Source organism: Trichosurus vulpecula, chromosome 1 (assembly GCF_011100635.1).
Source record: "Trichosurus vulpecula isolate mTriVul1 chromosome 1, mTriVul1.pri, whole genome shotgun sequence".
Classification (NCBI taxonomy): domain Eukaryota; kingdom Metazoa; phylum Chordata; class Mammalia; order Diprotodontia; family Phalangeridae; genus Trichosurus; species Trichosurus vulpecula.
Genome location: NC_050573.1, coordinates 23,575,062 through 23,593,400, shown reverse-complemented (window position 1 = coordinate 23,593,400; position 18,339 = coordinate 23,575,062). Strand labels below are relative to the sequence as shown.

At 48.7% G+C, this 18,339-nt stretch overlaps 1 protein-coding gene across 1 annotated transcript; it reads left to right on the top strand.

Moving 5' to 3' along the window:
- The first annotated feature begins 1,002 nt into the window (after window positions 1-1,002).
- UNC119B (unc-119 lipid binding chaperone B) lies at window positions 1,003-12,616 on the top strand. The gene is made up of 5 exons (XM_036739755.1): window positions 1,003-1,318; window positions 3,540-3,653; window positions 4,855-4,966; window positions 5,102-5,274; window positions 8,939-12,616. The coding sequence occupies exons 1-5, from the start codon at window positions 1,021-1,023 to the stop codon at window positions 9,049-9,051; spliced, it is 810 nt and encodes a 269-aa protein (XP_036595650.1). The 5' UTR covers window positions 1,003-1,020; the 3' UTR covers window positions 9,052-12,616.
- Window positions 12,617-18,339: the final 5,723 nt, after the last annotated feature.

Below are 18,339 nucleotides of genomic sequence, written 5' to 3'. Positions count from 1 at the left end.
ATGAGGAAACTGAGGCAAATAGGGTTCAGTGACTTGCCCAGAGTCACAAAGCTAGCAAGTGTCTGAGGTTCCACCTGAACCCTGGCCTTCATCCGCTGTGCTCCCTGTCATAGTTAGGAGTACAACTTGGAGGCAGAAAGGTACTAGTTTGAATTGAACTTCCAATATAAGCTGAACGACTCTGGGGCAGCTGCTTTAACCTCTGCCTGCCTCAGTTTCCTAAACTAAAAAATAACAGCACCTACCTGGAAGTATTACTGTTTGGGGTGCTGGGAAGCCAGAATTGCAAGGGTACAGGGCAGATCCGCCTGGAAAAAGACTGGGAAGATCTGGATGGGATTGAGGAGTGGCAAGTAGCCTTGGGTGATCAGGGGTTAACACTGAGGGTGCTGGCCCCGTCACCCTCATCACAAGGATCAAGAGGTAGCCAGCTGTAAAAGCGCTTGTCAGCACAGTGCCTGGCACATCGTGGTGGCATCGATGCCCCTTCCTGACCCCTTCGCTTAATAAACACTTTTAGGTTTGCAAAGTGCTCTGCCTACATTATGTCACCTAAGCGTCAGGACTACCTTGAGCTGGGGACCCCAATTCTTATAATCCTCATTTTACAGATGGGGAAAGTGAGGCTCAGAGGTGCACAGACTTGCACGTGGTCCCTCAAACGGCTAAGGGGTGGTCAGGGCCCCCAGGGGTCTGCGCCCCCAGAGATGCTTCCAGATGCCTGAGGTCCTGAGCCGCACGCCCCCGGCCAGGGGCGGGGCCCAGGGCCCGAGGCGGAGGAGGTGGGGGCGCGGTCGGGCAGCGCCAGGTCACGCCCCAGCCTCGGCCTCGGTCCTCCCCTTGAGCCCGCCGGGGTCCAGACCCGGGCGGCACGTGGGACGGGCCCAGACGATCATCTTGGTTCCTCTGGCCCCGCCCCCTATAGGCCCCGCCTCACGCCGGCCCCGCCCCCTGGCGCTCTCCATAGTTACGGCGCTGTGGGGGCGGCGGCGGCGCGGCGGCCATCTTGGCGGCGGAGCGATGAGCGGTTCGAACCCGAAGGCGGCGGCGGCGGCGGCTGCGGCGGGGCCGGGGCCCGGGGCTCTGGGGGGGACCAAGGACGAGAAGAAGAAGCCAGGCGGCGGCGTCCTGAACCGGCTCAAGGCCCGGCGCCAGCCGCCGTCCGCCGCCCACCACCACTCCGCGGACGGCGGCGGCAGCGGCAGCGGCTCCGGGAGGCCCGAGGCCAGGCGGGTCCCGCCGGTCACCGAGCAGGAGCTGCTGGCCCTGGAGACCATCCGGCCCGAGCACGTCCTGCGCCTCAGCCGCGTCACGGAGAGTGAGTGCACTGCCCTTCCCGGGGGGACGGCGGCGGCTCGGACCCCCGAACCCCCCCCGCCCCCCGCGGCCGCGGCCGGTCCGGGGCCGCCCCTCCCCCCACCGAGCGGCCGCCCCTCCCCCTCGCGGACCCCGACGGGCACTGTTCCCCTGCAAAGCCTCCCGGCCAGCCCCCCCCCCGGCCCCATCCCGTACCTCTCCGCCCCCCTCCTCTCTTCACACCCGCTCCCTCCCCTCTTCCCCCCCCCTCCGCTTCTCCCCTCCCTCTTTTCTTCTCCTTCATCCCCCTCTTCACCCCCCTGCTCCCTCCCCCCCCCTCGGTCTGGGCATTAACTGCCTCAGACCCTCCTTGCCTCTGGGACCGCAGGGGCCCGACGTGCCCCCCCACCCCCCACCCCGGGCTGTTGGCTGAGGCTCGGATGAGACAAGTCAAACGCTGGACCGGGGGCCACCTCAGTATTATGTGCCCCTCCCCCCCTCCCCCTCCCCACTTCACCCCCGGCTCAGGTGAGGCCGCTGCCCCCTTCACCTCTGCCCTTCCGATCCGTCCTTGGCCTTGGTCCGCCCGCTCCGCACCTTGGAGCTTCTTCACCCCATTCACTAAGTGGCTGCTGGGGGCCGGGGCTCAGGATGGGGGAAGGGCGATCTTAACTTCAGTTTAGCTCTTGGCCCTCTAGGAATTTATAACAATCCGGGTGTTCCTTTTTTCCATCATCCAGCCTCCTGGATTCTACCCAATTGTTTCCTCGGGCTTTGGGGGTGGAGTGGAGGCCCCCGAGTGGCCGTCCGTTAGCTGTGTGCCCCGGCTGGTGGCCTGGGCGGTGGTCTTAGAGGCTCGTGGAGAGGGTTCCTTGGCCGGTCGAGTGAGCCTCGTAAGCGGGTGGCCCCAGTCCTGTATGACTTTGGGGGCGTTCTGGAGAGCCTTTAAACACTATTTGGACCAGGGATTTTTTTTTTGCATGTAATAAAATTGCGGACGTATTAATTATAGTTTCCCTTTTTAGCTTCCTTTATAACTAGGTAGAATGGTTTCCTCTGCTGGTCTTGCCCATTTTCCACCAGGGCTTGGAGCCATGAAATATCACAGCGAAAACTGACAGTCTAACCCCCTTCATTTTGCAAATGAAGAAAGAGTCTTCAGGAGGGGCCAAAGCTCCTGGATTCTCTGTCTTCTGGTTTGTTTTGTTTTGGTGTTTTGCCCAGGATGGAAGAAGGGGGCACGTGTCTTGTTTGCTTTGAGGTGGTGGGTTGGCTGGGCATTTGGCTAGTTGAGTGGGGTGCTAATTCTTTTGGGTGGTCCCATCCCTGGAGGCCCCAAACTTGTCAGGCCCATACTCAGGGTTGGATGAGGGCACTGTCCCCTTTGAGCCACCACAGTCTCGCTCATCGAAAGGCCGCCCGTGGACATGTGCAGGGCTGTACTTGGCTCTAGGGGGCTACAAAGGAGATTATGAGCTCACTGACACACAACATGAATGAAATGTTGAAAGAACTAATGGAGGAAGCACCAGGACAAGTTGCCCAGGTGACCAGCACAGGCTGTGTTTATAGGATCTCCATGTGGGCAGGGAAGGTATCACCCTGGATCATTTCTGCTCAATACCCATCTTATTTCTGGGCTATTCTATAAGAATGCCTTTACTTTAAAAAGAGGAAACAAAGCTCTTTAAGGAGGAAGTACTGTATTAATCCAGAAAATCAACACAGGCTTTTAAATGCCAGCACGGATTTTTCAAATTGCCACTGGCCAGTTCAGGACATTCAAATCGAAGGCTCCTATTTGGAGAAAAGACTTTGTGAAAAGCCTGTATTCCCGTGAGATCTTTACAATAGGAAGTTTTAGTGAGATCTGCATTTATGCCCAGTCCAGCCTTTCTGGTCCTTCGTGTCTTTCAGTGCCCCTTTTATTTCCGATGACATTTGACCCTCAGTCTTAGAGGCTGAATCAGAGCTTTAGGAGGCTGAGTGATGAGCAAGAGCTGTGAGTTGGTAGTGCTGACCCAGGTGTGAATTCCTGCTTAGCCACTGAAGTCCCTGGGTGACCTTGGGCAAGTCACTTGATCTTTGACCTAGGGTTTCAGTTTTCCCCTCTAAAATAAGAGGGTTGGATTCCATGGTTTCTAATCCTATGAAAATCCTACTCTGGAGCCTGTAGACATTATCAATAGGGTGGTTGGGGAATGGGGGGGATTTAGGAATCTAGAAATTCTTCTCCTTTTCAGATTATCTTTGCAAACCTGAGGATAACATCTACAGTATTGATTTTACCCGATTTAAAATTCGTGATCTGGAAACAGGGACGGTGCTCTTTGAGATTGCCAAACCTTCTGCTTCAGGTAGGTCACCCCCTCCTTGTGGGAGGCAGCTGCTTCCCTGTCCTTTGGGGCCATGAATGCTGGTGTGTCTGCTCTTCTTGCCTCCTGTTTAGTTCCTCGTCATTTGGAAGTATCTGGTGGCCCCTGTTTGTTGTCCCACAGTTTCGGGATGCTACACACATGCTGGACACAGGCAGCATCAGGTCACCAGGCCCCTAGTGTTGCATGGTAGTCAGGAAGTCTGAAACTAGGCTGACCTTCTCAAAGGGACATTTCTGGAAAGACTACCGTGGTCAGGGTCAGCTAGAAGATCATTCTGTTCCCTTGACCTTTTTTTCCTTTGCTGTCTTGCCCTTCAAATGTTTGCAGGATTTGGTTTTTCCCACCCAGGAATCCAAGTTTACATCCAACTCTCCAGCCTCCCCCAGGAAACTCCTGGGATCCTCTTAGGGTCCCTCTGGTTCTTCAGGATTAGCCCAGAGTGGGAACTCCCTAGGCTTAAGGACGTAGCCTGGGTACCCCTCCTCTTCATGAGGTGACTGGGTGAAGGCATTGGGAGGTTTAGTGCCCCCTGCAGCTGTTGAGTGGTTAGAACCACATAAGACTCCCCCAGCCTGGGGTCTTGCCAAGGCCCTTCCCCACTTGGCTTGGTCCTCCCTGGGACCTTGTGAGGTAGGGTCAGGCTGCCCTTCTCTGAGGCACATGTGATCTGATAACTAAGAGGGTGGGTGAGCTCCCCCTTAGAGCTCTTCCATGCCTCGTGTCAGCCTGGACCTGGAGGAACTCGTCCTGAAGTTGAGTGCCTCCGTGCCTTGGTCTCGTACCTTTATGGCAGGTGCCTGTCCAGCAGCTAGGCCCTCGCCTCACCATTATTCCTTGCTGATGCTTTCTAGTTATGAGAGGACCAGCTGTTCTCTGTGAAGTTGATGCCACAGCCCAGCACCATCAGTGGGACTTCGAATGGTCTCACCTGCTCTTTCCACTCGTGCCTCTGGCTGGCAAGTGATGGGTCACCGGTAGAAGGCAGTCTATGGCCAAGGCACAAAATCTGGACCGATGATTCACCTGATTCACCTGAGAGTCGAGAGCCCATGACCCCAGCTGCACTTGTGTTGTCCCTCGCTGAGCTAACTTGCTCCACACAGACTCTCTTACCTCCACCTACCAAGTGGTGCTCACTCACTTTGTCTCCTTTTCTCCTTGCCTCTTTGTGTTCTTTCAGACCAAGAGGAGGAGGAGGAGGAGGAAGGTGGAGAGGTAGACATCAGCGCTGGACGTTTTGTTCGGTATCAGTTCACGCCCGCATTTCTCCGACTCCGAACGGTTGGGGCGACGTGAGTAACGGGTCCATGTTTGGAGGCCCCACTATGCACCGCCCCCCTCCCCCCCACTACCATCCTAGGCTGGGGCTTGGGTAGGAAGGGGCCCTAAGTGAAGAGAAGTGGCGCTTACAGAGGTTTCTCTTTCAGGGTGGAGTTCACTGTAGGAGACAAGCCAGTGTCCAACTTCCGAATGATTGAACGGCACTATTTTCGGGAGCGTTTGCTGAAGAACTTTGACTTCGATTTTGGCTTCTGTATTCCCAGTAGCAGGAACACGTGTGAACATATCTATGAGTTTCCTCAGCTCTCCGAGGATGTCAGTACGTATTTCCTTCCTCCCTTCCTTCCTTCCTGTAAATCCAAGTCCTGGAGTGAAGTCACTTGCCTGTCATAAGCCTGAGTGGACATGTCCTTCCCCACTTACCATCCTCCCCTCTTCCCCTCAGTGCAGGCTTTTCTCATCCCCACCTTTACAAGGCTCAGCTTCCATGAAGTCTTCATTGACCTACCTCCCCCTCCCCTGCCATGCTCTCTTGTATTCTTGAAGCACCTGACTCCAACTATGTGGAGGTCTCTTGCTTTGTGACCTTCTCTTCTACCTTGTGTTTCCCATATCTGCACATGTGCTGGGCTCCTTGGAGGTCAGGACTCCTCTTGGTTTGTCCTGGCCTCCCAAGCACTTGGCCCAGTGCCTGGCACCTGTTGTTCAGTAATGTTCAACTCTTTCTGACCCCATGGACCATACTGTCCATGGGGTTTTCTTGGCCAAGGTACTAGAGTGATTTGCCCAAGGTCACCCAGCTAGTAAGTATCTGAGGCCAAATTTGAACTCTGGTCTTCCTGACTCCAGGCCCAGCACTGTATCCATTGAGCCATCTAGCTATTCCTGCCTTGCACCTAGTAGGTGCTTAATAAATGTTGGCTGGATTAGATTGAATTGCCTGGGGCCACATAGCAGGTGCCTTGTCCTAAGGGTCTTCCTTCTCAGTGGGTCTCTTCCTAATTCCTTACCTTGTTTATATCATTGGGTTATGGGGGAATATTCAGGTTTGTCCTGAGGTTCCCTTGGCTGCTGCCTGTGTTGAGGGGTAGAATGAGCATGAGAGAAAGCCATGATTCAGAGTTCCTCTTTCTGTCTGGTGTTGCTCACAAGTAGCTATGACGGCATCTTCCCTAAGCTCACCTGCTCTTCCCCAGTTCCCTACTTGGTTCTTCTCCCCTTGTTGGTCCTCAGTTCTGTGCTCAGAACTCCAGGCATGGATGAGCCACTTGGGCCTGACTGCCGATAAGGAAGGAGGGAGGGCCAGAGTGTGGTCAACCAGGTGTCGTGAAGCGTAGACTGAGTAGGAGATAAGGAGCCATTGTGGGTGCTGGAGGCTGGTTGGGATGTGCAGAAGTGTTATGCTGGACACTGCACCGGGGAAAATGCCCAACAGTAGATGATTGAGTTTCTGCCCTCATGGAGCTTCCAGTCTAGTGAGGGGACAAGACCCCAACAGAGAATTTTAACTCACAGTAATACCTGAACATATTAGATGCAAAACAAAGTGCTCTTGGGTGGTTCAGGAGGGAAGGCCTTTTTGTGGAGAGTTCCTAGGCTTCCAGGAGGACTTGGCATTTGATTTGGGCTTTGTAGGATGACCAGGAGTTGAGAGAAGAGAAGAGAGGAGAGTTCGGGCTGAGGACGGGCACGAGTGTGGTGTGCTCAGTGTGGATGTGGATGGGGAGAGGTTGGATTAGGCTGGAGGGCTGTGGCGGCCCAGACTGTGGAGGGCTTGGGAGAGCAGCCAGGAAGCTGCTGAAGCTGGGCCACTGCCTGGCTCAGGGCTCCAAGGCCCGCTACATGGCCTGGCCGGGCTGTCTCAGTCCCCTCTTCCTGACAGATCAGAGCCTGCTCCGAATACTTCATCTTTAGTAGCCGTAAAGTCACAAATACCCCAAATCAGATGTTGGGCCTTGATGTGGCTCCCTGCCTAGAAGTTTGGCTCTTGAGGTGACATGCCAGGGTTTAGTCACAAGTGTCTGACCCAGGCTCCCTTGGCCCCGAGGCAGGTCATTCTGTTGATAGTCACAGCCTGTCTTAGGCTCTTAGAAGTGAAGCTGAGCTGGACATTGAAGGCCAAGTCAGGTCCTGCCCTCTGCTCTGAGTCATGGTAGAGTTCGAAGCAGCATCTGCTGATAAGATGGGCTTCGTGTTGCTGAAAGTGCTCTAGACATAGCTGAAGGGCTGGTTAGTTGTCATTTTGGAGAGAACCAGGATGTGGTATTGAGAGCACTTGGAGTAAAGTCCTGTGTTCAAATCCTGCCAAGTCATGCCTGAAAACTGGGCTGGATCTGGTTGCGAAAGGACCTCAGAGTCAAACAAAGCAGTGTGTATTGTATCTTGGAAACAATCGGCAGCTACTGATTCCTCCTGAGCCAGAGAGTGACTGGTCAGACCCCTGCTCTGGGAATATCACCTTGGCAACTATGTGGAGGACAGAGGGGAGACAAAGACTGGATCAGGGAGACCGGGGGGAGGCAAAGCACTTTACATCTATGATCCCCTTTGATCTTCACATCCTGCTGGGTGTTGGCGTTATCCCCAATTTACAGATGAGGTAACTGAGCTAATGACTTTGCACGGCTTGTAAAGTGTCTGAGACAGGATTTAAATTCTGGGTTTTCCAGACTAGAGAGTGCTCAAACCTGGAGCCTCAGGCCATGGCCATCCACAGGCCAAATAGTCATCAACATCCCCCAGTCCTCAGTGACTATGTCCATGGCACTGTGTTCACTGCTCCCATATTCATCACCTTGGTTTGTCCTTGTAGATGGAAGGGTGTTCTGGAGGTAGCTGGCTGATGTAGGGAAAGGGAAGGCTCCAGGAGCATTCCTGGCTTATGCTGCTGAGGGACTGGGAGGATCCTGGTGTCCTTGGGAAGATAGGAGGGGATGGCTCTAGGGGAAAAGATAATGAACCTCAGTTCTCCTTTCTGTAAAGTGGGTGGTAGTATTCTATACTTGTAACACATGGTTTTGAGAATCAAATGAGAAGATACAGGTGAGACACTTTGCAGACCTCCAATGTCAGCATTGGGTTCTAAGAATTTCTACCAGAAAAGAGTTTCATCTTTTAAAAATTAGCCCAAACAATGGCATCTTTCTGTGGGGCTCTCAAAAGACTATAAACATTAACTTGATTGTCAAAGAGGTGGTGACTCTTAATTCCCCTCATCCTCTGGTATGAGGAAGGTGCTTATTAGCAGCCTGGCTGCTCGGGCTTCCCGCTGAGCTGACAGATGCCTTAGGCCAGGCTCCCAAAGCAGACAAACTCGCTGCAGGAGTAGGAGGATGTGGCTGGAGAAGGCTTCTGACCTTTGTCCTCCCCTGCTTTCTATCCCTGGGAGCTCTGAGCAGCCTAGGGTGCTGGGCAGAGTGATGGCTCCTGAGGATGGACTTCTAGGTACACTTTGGAATCCAGGGCCTTGGGTCAGGTAGGAGCCCATGTTGGGAGATGATTGGCAGGCTCCTGAGCAGGCCACCCCAGGAGGAGGGCCAGCTCAAAGAAGAGCCAGGGTCCAATCCTACAACTGCTGCTTACTCGCTCCTGAGTTCTGAACAGACTCTCCTGAGCCCAGTTTGCCTCTGTAAATTGTCTTGTCATGCCACCTACCTCACAGGGTTACCACTGGTGTCTTGTAGACCTTTAGTGCGGCATTACTGAGACCTCCTGCTGTTATCTAACTCAACTGAGGTTTTGTGGAGATGCTTTGTTAATTATGTGATGCTGTCATTCATTCAGTAAACATTTATTAGGTGCCAGGCACAGGGCTAAGCATGGGGGACACAAAAAGAGGCTGCCCTGGCCCCAAGACCCCCACAGCACTGACTGGGCCCCCAGAAATAGACCAATTGGAGCATGTCTGTAGTAACAGGAATGAATGAATGCTTGCCATGGCCTGCAGGCACATCTCACTTCCGCCCTCTCCCCTTGGTTCACAGTTCGCCTCATGGTGGAGCACCCTTACGAGACTCGATCCGACAGCTTCTACTTCGTGGACAACAAGCTGGTCATGCACAACAAGGCTGACTACGCCTACAATGGGGGGCAGTAGCCACGGGAAGGAGGGCAAGGTGCTGCGCCAGGTGTGCGGAGGGGACCAATCCTCGGGTGACCATGACCACAGCCCACAAGCCCGGTGGAGCAGCGAAGGGCCAGCAGCTTCCTCTCCACCACGGGAAACGCCGAGCAGGGCTGCTCTTTCCTTCCCCAGCTTCCTTTCCTCCCTTTCTTCTTGCTGTCCCTTAGATCTCGAAGGTACTCTTGTCGAATAACGGGTTAGGATAAGGCCTTTTTAAGCCAGTTAAAGAAGAAAGTTTATTTCCACTTGGTTTTAGCTGTGTCCACTTGTTTGTGCTTTTCAGCTGAGCCCTCTCCTAGAGAACTACATTCAAGTGGGAGGCCTTTGGGGGGGCTTTTCAGACAGTTCTTGAGCAGATGTCCCATTGCTGTGGAAGCCTTCAGGTCGGGCCTCTGCCTCTGTTATTCCTCCTCTCACAGTCTCAGTGCTTTGACTGGCATAGTCTTTTCTGACTACTTGCCCTCATACCAGTCCAAAGGTACTTGGGGTGGGAGGAACAGGAGAGCAGGTCAGGGCAGGGCTTTGGCCTAGGGATGGGTGGGTCATGAGGCCAGATACTAGAGTCAATTTCCTGGAGAACCCTGCTTTGTGTTTGGTTCCCAGGAGCCTTGGTTAGGCTTGGTGTCTTCTCCTGGAGTCAGATTGAGGTCTCAGCCTCTCCAAAGGGAAATTCCCAGGCAGGACTCCTCTCTTCAAACTGGCAGTGCCTTCCTGTCCTCATTTTGGGGGAGCTTTAAACCCATGGCCAATTTGGCTTCTGCCGCCTTATGTGCTCATTTCATCTCATTAGATAGAATATGTCGATTTTCTTTGTGGGGTAATAGTTTACTCTCAGGCTCGAGCAGCCTCTTGCTACCCAGTCTTTCCCCCACTGTATTATTTTGAAAACTTCTGAACTTCTCAAAGAGGTTTATACTTTGACAATGGTGTTTCCAGTTTATCTGATCTGAATCTAGACTTAAAATAGTATTAATCCAGGTTCCCGGAACCCATTGTGGTCATCAAGTGAGCTATGCTTAGATGCCAGCACCATCTTAAAAGAAAGGGATTTAGTCTATATAGTGTGGCTTGGAGCGTTGGAGGAGAATGGACACTGACTGTCCATATGGAGTGACCTCTGAACTTAAGAAACTTCTCAACTTGATTTTCCACTAAAATTAATGGAACCTTCCCTAGCTGTCAGACCAAAGTAAAGGTTATGGCCCTTGTAATTATTGGACAGAGAGTATGAGGTTTGCGGGGGAGGATGGAACAGGTTAGATTGGCCTCTCAGATATGGCCTTAACACATCTCTCTGGGTACCCCTGTCTTCAGACTTTTGTCCATTGATCGGTTCCTCTCTTTAGCTGCAAGCAATCAGATGGTTGTTTGGGTAGTTTTATGGTGCTCCACCAAACATCATGGATTTTTACCAAGCAGGTTGTCACTGCTGGTCACCATTAGCACTAGTCTGAAGCTGTCTGGTGGAAGTCCCCAGAGAAAGCCCCAAGAGCCACTAACACTGGGGCACAACAGTGCACCCTGATACCGCTCAGAGGGTCTTCCTGGACAGGCAGGACTGCTATTCTGCTTGGATGTCCCTGCCTCTTTGCCAGAGCCCCTCCGGTCATTATGTGGTTACTGGGATGGCTCCTAAACCCTGGGTGGTAGAGATGGGTCAAGACTGTCTTTCCTGGGGCTGCCCATGCCCATTCCCTGTGCCTTGACTACATTCCCTGCCCCAAAGGCTCCCTTGCCTGGAGGCTGGGCTTGAGAGCTGAGTGAGAAGGGGCCATCCACCTGCTATCAGAGACAGATCCTGAGATGAGAGCTGAGCAGAAATCCTGGTGCCTTAACCTGTGGCTTTGCCCCAATGCTGGCGGGGCAGCATTCTGGCTGTGGTTTCTTCCCTTTTTTTCATGGGCAGATGTTACTTCTGCCTTATGACCTTTGGTTTTCCATTTTAGCTGTGCCCATGGGCTGCAGACCCAGACTGGTCTCTTCTCCCAGCAGAGTGCTCACAGGAGTGATCTTTGGGAGCTATGCATATCACCACTTGGAACACCCTCTTTTAGCCATACAGTTTGTCCCCAGGGCTCTGCACTCCATCACAATTGCTTGGATAGATGGGTCAGAACAGACTGGGTTTTGTTTTAGAATGGACTTCTTTTCTCATTGATCTGTCCCTGTGCAGTGTTCACTTTTCCTCGGGAACAGGAGACTGGAGAGGACAGTGTTTGAGGCTGTGGGCTGGATTGGCTGCCATGTCCCCTGGAACTCCATTGGACTTATTAGAGACTCTGGGAACCCCGTAAGTGAAGTAGGAAGTTATTCCTCATTGATAAGGAACCAGTGTTGTTGGTGTCCGCTTTCTGGCTTGTATCCTTAGGTGGTCAAGAGATGTAGGAAACTTGGCGACTGTGAGCTCTGACGTGAGGGTCAGTTTAGAAGCTATAGCTGGAGTGAGATGAGATGAGGACATCCCAGTTCTCTATTAAGTAGTAAAGCCAGACACCAAGTTCCTAAGGTTTTGAGACTAGCACTTGGCCTCTCAGTGGTAAGAATGGAAAAGCAGAGACCTTTGGGGGCGGGGCCCACCGCCTCTGAGGGCTAGTTCCTGAGATACATTGCATTCCAGGAGACTGAGCTGGCATCATGTGGGTCTCTGTCCTTTCCCTCCTGTCCATTGTATTTCACCTTAGAGCATTACACCAGCCAGTCCTTTACTACAGAGCCTAGGGCCTTCTCCAGAGAAGATCCTCCTTGTTAAGTGAAACATCTTGAAGGGTAAGTCGAGAACAGATGAAGTTAGATTGGGGCCAGAGTTGGGTGACTTGCCCTCACCTCATAGCTTGAAGCTAGTGATCTTTTGGGAATAGTGCAGGGACACGTGCCTCCTGAGAGACACAGTCTCTCAGCCTTTGTTATCAGATGATAGTGTTGGTGTTTTGGAACTTCTCAAGCAGCCCTTGGTTGGGTCCAGACAGTTTTCACTTGCTGAAGAACATGTACAAGAGATAGTACTTTTTGATATCATAGCTGTGACCAGCACACCAGGGAGGTAGGTCACTTAGAAGCCTCATAGGTGATATCCCCCTCTCTTTGGGGGTCAGCCCACCCAGGGATTGGGGCAGAGTGCTCAGAAGGCAGTTCAGCATGTGCTCTTGCACTGGTTACCAATATTCTCAAATGCAGAAATTACCTCCTGGGAAGTGTGAGCCCAGTGAGCCTGAGGCACTCCATTGCTGCCATCTCTGTCATTCATTTCTTTTGTACAAGAAGGATCTGGTGGTTGGTGAATTTTTCCCTTTTGTTTTCCAAAGGATCATGTAAATTTATTGAAGTTGTAAAATTCTATTTTTTCCATGTAAATCTATTTTCACAGAATGTAAGAAGCATCAGTGACCTGGTCTATACCTCTCCTTTTCTTCCCTGCTCTCTCCACTTGAGACCTTTATTCCATTGTAATGTCTCTGTGTCCAAAGTGAACTAGGTGACTTATTTGTATAAAATGTTATTTTGTCACAATCTATAGGAATAAAAGGGCATTTTCACAGCATGTGTCAGGAGTACTGTTTCTCACCTTCCTGTGGTCTCTCTATTAAGGGGCCAGCATAATCTTGACTCGTGATGGTTTAGCAGCTCAGAGATGAACATGGTTGGCCATGGCTTTATTTGTGATCATGTTTCTGGGAAGAGGCTTTTGGAAAAAGTTATACAAGTAAACATAATTACAATTTGATTCTGCATGACACAACTCTTAACCATTTTTAGAAGTTCCATTGCCAAATCCGTTATCTCCTCCTCCTGATAGAAAGGGGAAATACTGGTCTTGAGGTAAGAAGACCTAGGTTCTAGTCCTAACTCTACCATCTAATATCTGGGTGCTTCTGGGCAAGTAACTTGACATCCCTGAGCTTCAGGACTCATTTTAGCCCTGCCCTGGTCAGACCACGTTTGTGTTGGATCTGTTTTTTGTACCATTTCTGAAGGGGCAACATTGACTACTGCCCTAAGGGTCAGCAGGATGGCAAGCATACTTGGAGACCATGCCAAATGCAGATCAGTTCAAGAAACCAGGAGTGTTTAGTCTGGAGAAGAGACGAAGGGGGAGCATGTTGGCTGTTGTACCCATCCCAGGAGGGCAGACCTAGGAGTAGTGCATGGAAATGTCTACGAGGCAAGTTTTGGCTTAGCCCAAGGGAAAATTTGCTTTTATTTCCCCATGGAGATTTCCTAAAAGGATGGCTGCTTGTGTGCATGTGGTAGAAGGCACCCTGTTCAGGCCCTGGCAGGACTGGAGATTAATAACATCCACTGGTACCCTGAGGAACTAACAAGCTTGGGAGGGCACCTTCTGCTGGGCTGATAACTTAAGCCAAAGACAGACATCTGGGAGCTTTGGACACGGGCTCTTCTACTATTGAGTCACCACTACCATCGCACGCTTAACCTTAGTCCCAGCGTCAGAGTTAGTGCGGTGCGTCCTGGGAGCCTCTTAACATTCAGAACTACTGGAAGTTAGCCCTTCAGTTATGAACACCTGGTTAACGAGCAGCAGTCATTTAGGCACCTCTGTGGAGACCTTTGCAACTTTAGATTCCAAGCCATGAGTGCCACCAAGTAGGCCCAGCACTGGCACGGCTGGTATAGTGTGTCACACTCAAGTGCCCACTTCCACCTGGCTGTTCAGAGTCCTGCTGGGTCACCTCATCCAATATGCCCCCAGTTCCACAACTGTCCTTCCCCTCACCAAGACCCTAGTCCATATATTCACTGGAGGAAAAATGAACTTAAAATGTACACTCCTGTTACAGAACTGGAGTTTGTAAAGGACCTCAGAAGCCTCTGATCCAGCCTCTCCCTATAATATAGGAAGGCAGAAGCCACTACTTTTGAGGACTTCCCATTCTGACTTGAGGCAGCTTTTGTGCAGAAGTTTTCTTTAGGCTAGATGTAAATTTGCCTCTTTTTCACTCACTGCTTCCAGTTCTACCCTCATTGGTCACTGAGACTTAGCACTGGGAAAGAAATAGCACAAAGAAAAAGAAAAATAGACCTTGATCCCCAAAAGTTTGATATTCTATGAGAACACAGAGGTATTTAAATATCTCCACAGGTATATCCATGGATGTGTAGATACATATGTATCTCAATAGGTATGTACATACATATTTTTTGTGGGGCTTAGCGAGCAGTTTGAGAACACTGATGATGATACATCTGGAAAGGCCTGAGCTGTGTTTTGAAGGAAGTAGAGGTGGGGAAGAAGAGCATTCTAGGCATGCCTTTGCAAAGATAAGGAGGCAGGAGATGGGCTATGTACTGAGTACATAGTACAGTCAGTTTGGCTAAATGTGCGTATGAGGGAGAAGAGTGAGAAATTAGTCTCAAAAGGTTGGAGCCAGATTTCCAAGGGCTTTTAAATGTAATGCTATTGACATTTGCCCTCGGGGCAATAGGAACCCTGAAGCTTCTTGGACAGATGAGGGACATGGTCGTATCTGTGCTTTAAGAAATGTCAGCTTGGAAACTGAAGCATGAATTGGTTAGGGGAGATAGGAGGCGAGGGGACCAATGAGAAGACGTGCAATAGTCCAAGTGAGAGATGAGGGACCGAGTTAGGGTATGACAACTGTCAGGCAGACAACTGTTAAAGATGATCTGGAGTTGGACAGCACTTGGCAACTCCTTGGATGTGGGGGATGAGTGAGAGAGAGAGAGAGAAGGATCCAGGATGACTGGGATTTTGAACATGGATGTGCTTGTCAGCATTTAGAAAGTTAGGAAAAGGGATTTTATTTGAGGTAGAGGGGGGAGAAGATGAGTCCTGTTCTGGATGTAATGAATTTGAGATGTCTCCAGGGCATACGAGGTGGAGATATCCATTATGCACCTTCAGATGTGGGCTTAGAGATCAAGAGAGATAAAGGCTGGTTGTGCAGACTTGGGAGGCATCTAACTAAAAAGCTGAAACAATTTTTGTAAAGTAGCAAGATACAAAATAGGCCAACATACATCAGTATTCCTATATATCCCTAACAAAACCTTGTAAGAAGAGAAGGTAAGAGATACCCCATTTAAAATCAACTCCAGACAGTATAAAATACCTGGAAGTATACCTGCCAAAACAAACACAGAAAGTATATGAATAAATTTATAAAAAACTTTTTAAACATAAAATCAGATTTAAATAATTAGAGAATATTAATTGGTCATGGGTAGGCAGGGCCAATATAATAAAAATGACAATTTTACCTAAATTCATCTATACAATACCAGCCCAATTACAAAAAAAAATTATTTTACTGAGTTAGAAAAAAACAATTCATTTGGGAGAACCAAAGGTCAACAATATTAAAGGAACTAATGAAAAAAAGCGTAAAGGAAGGACATTTAGCAGTACCAGATCTTAAACTATATTATAAGGTAGTAGTTATCAAAACTATCTGGTACTGGCTAAGAAATAGAAAGGTAGTGAAATGGAGTAGACGTACAATTTACAGCAGCAAGTGACTGTAGCAAGTAACTTTGTGTTTGACAAGTGTAAAGACAGTGTAAAGTTTTGGGGATAAGAATTATTTGATAAAAATTTTTGGGAAAGCTAGAAAGCTGTTTGGCAGAAATTGGACCTAGATCAATATCTTACACTATTTACCAAGATGAGGTCAAAATGCACATATGACCTAGATATGAAGGGAGATATTACAACACAATTTGAAGAAAGTGGAACGTGTTACTTATTACGTGTTACTTATAAGACTTAAAACAATTTGTGAATAAACAAAAGAGCTTTAGGATGTGTAAAATAGATAATTTCAGTAACATTAAAAAAGTTTTGTACAAATAAAACCAATGTAGTTAAGATTAGAAGGAAAACAAAATTGGGGGCGGGACTTATAGACAGTCTTTCAGATCTCAAATATATAAAGAACTTTGTCAAATCTGTAGGAATATGAGTCATTTCTCAGTTGATAAATGGTCATCAAAGGATTGGAAAACAGGGTTTTCCAATGAAGAAATCAAGACAATTTATAGTCATGAAAAAAATGCTCTAAATCATTATTGCATAGGGAAATGCAAATTAAAACTTGAGATATAATTTCACACCTATCAGATTGACTTAAATGATAGGAAAATCCACAAATATTGGAGGCAATGTGCAAAATTGTAATACTAATTCACCATTGGTGGAACTGTGAACTGATCCAACCATTTTGGAGAGCAATTTGTTGTTTTTTTTTTTAATTTACTTATTTATTCTTAGTTTACAGCACTCAGTTCATGAGTTTTTGAGTTCCAAATATTCTCCACTTCCCTCTCCTCTCACTTCTCCCCTCCCCCACTCAAGATGGCATGGTTGGAGAGCAATTTGGAATTACACCTAAAACTGCCTATACTCTTTGACCCTGAATACCACTTATAGGCTTGTTTCCTAAGATGATTAAAGAAAAAAGAAAAGAACCTATATGTTCTGAAATATTTATAGCAGCTCACTTTGTGGCTGCAAAGAACTGGAAATTGAGGGGATGCCCATCAATTGGGGAATTGTGGAAATTGTTGCAAGTTGTGGTATATGGTTGTAATGGATTACTACTGTGCTATAAGAAATGATGAGTTTGGTGATTTTAGAAAAACCTGGAAAGACTTGCATGAAATAATGAAGAACAAAATTAGCAGAAACAAGAGAACATTATATACAGTAATAGCAACATTGTTTTAAGAACAACTTTAGTGACCAAATAATTTTGAGTAATATAAATACCCAGATTAGCTATAAAGGACCTATGAAGGAAGATGCTATCTGCATCCAGAGAAAGAACTGAAAATAGAAGTACGTATAGCATGGTTTTACATATATACATATTTGTGTCCAATGGTAGTCATCTCTATGGAGGGGAGGGGGAGAGGGAGGAGGAAAAAAGTTACATGATAATTTTATTATAAATTTAAAAGGAAAGGCAAGTTGTACATAAAAGATTTGCAGTTTCATGTGTAATCCTTTTTTTTCCTATTGCACTTTGTTATGGAAATGTTTGTTTTATTTCTTAAGTTTGGAATAAATTTTTTTTTTTAAAAACTGGGGAAAAAAAGATTTGGGAGGCATCTGGCATTCCGTGGGAACTGTGAAATCATGCCTATGTTAGCAGTTAAATCAATGATTTTTAGAAACTTTCTATCAAGTTTAGGGGTTGGAATCTAGATTACCCAATTAGGACCTTGTCTCCAACGTAATGATCCGTTTTGAAACGAGAGGGGGAAGGGCAGTATCTCGTAGGTAGCTTTCCACTCCTAATTACAGGCATTTCAGGAGGAGAGGGTTTGCTAGCCCTGAGAGCAAAGAGTCACTGACGCCTGGTAGGATAACCAATAGCGTACCTCTGCCCCCCCACCCCCCACTCTGGGTAGGATATCGATTTCTCAAAAGCCCTTTAAATTACTGACAAGTTATACTTCTTCTAAGTAGTTGGGTTCCCCGCCCCAGGTTCCTAGTTAATTCCTAGTTAATTCCTAGTTAATAATCAATGAACATTTGTTAGGTGCCTTCAGTGTGTCAATGTGTCTGGCACTGTGCTAAGCCCTGGGGATAGAAATAATAAAAGAAAGTTCCTGCCCCTGTCTAGTGGGTGAAAACAACACAAAAGCTGAAAAGCCAACGTGGGGTTCGAGGAGGACTGTGAGTTGGGGGTGTGATGGAGAAGTCAAGGAAATCCTAAGTGGGTGCAGCCAGGTGGGAAATGCATCTCTCATTCCTTCAACCAATCCTCATATCCAAGTAGAAGCTGTATCACATGAAGAAATGGATAGAGTCCTAGATGTGAAAGGAGCAAGGCTTGGGTTTGAATCTCACCTCAAAATGACAGTGGACAATTTAATTTCATGGAATAGATTGTTGTTTAGTCGGGTCCAGACTCTACCTGTTTTGGGGTTTTCTTGGAGGATACTAGCCATTTCCTTCTCCAGCTCATTTTACAGCTGAGGGAACTGAGTCCAACAGGGTTAAGTGACTTGCCCAGGGTCACACACCTAGTAAGTGTTTGAGGCCAAATTTGAACTCAGGAAACTGAATCTTCCCAACCTGAGGCCTGGTACTCTATCCACCTCACCGTCTACTTACCCAAGCATTTATTAAGTGCCTGCTATGTGCTGGGCACTGTGCTAAGCACTTTACAAAAATCTTATTTGATTCTAACAACAATCTTGGAAGGTACAGTTAAAGAAACTGAGGCAGAGTAAGTGACTTGCCTAGGGTCACAAAGCTAGTTAATGCTGGAGGCTGGA

What these genes read in the sequence shown, in the direction of transcription:
- UNC119B (XM_036739755.1), top strand. Translation starts at nt 1,021, where the DNA reads ATGAGCGGTTCGAACCCGAAGGCGGCGGCGGCGGCGGCTGCGGCGGGG. An exon ending in TGCCAAACCTTCTGCTTCAG is followed by an intron (nt 3,654 to 4,854) that starts GTAGGTCACCCC and finishes GTGTTCTTTCAG; the next exon opens with ACCAAGAGGAGGAGGAGGAG. An exon ending in TCAGCTCTCCGAGGATGTCA is followed by an intron (nt 5,275 to 8,938) that starts GTACGTATTTCC and finishes CTTGGTTCACAG; the next exon opens with TTCGCCTCATGGTGGAGCAC.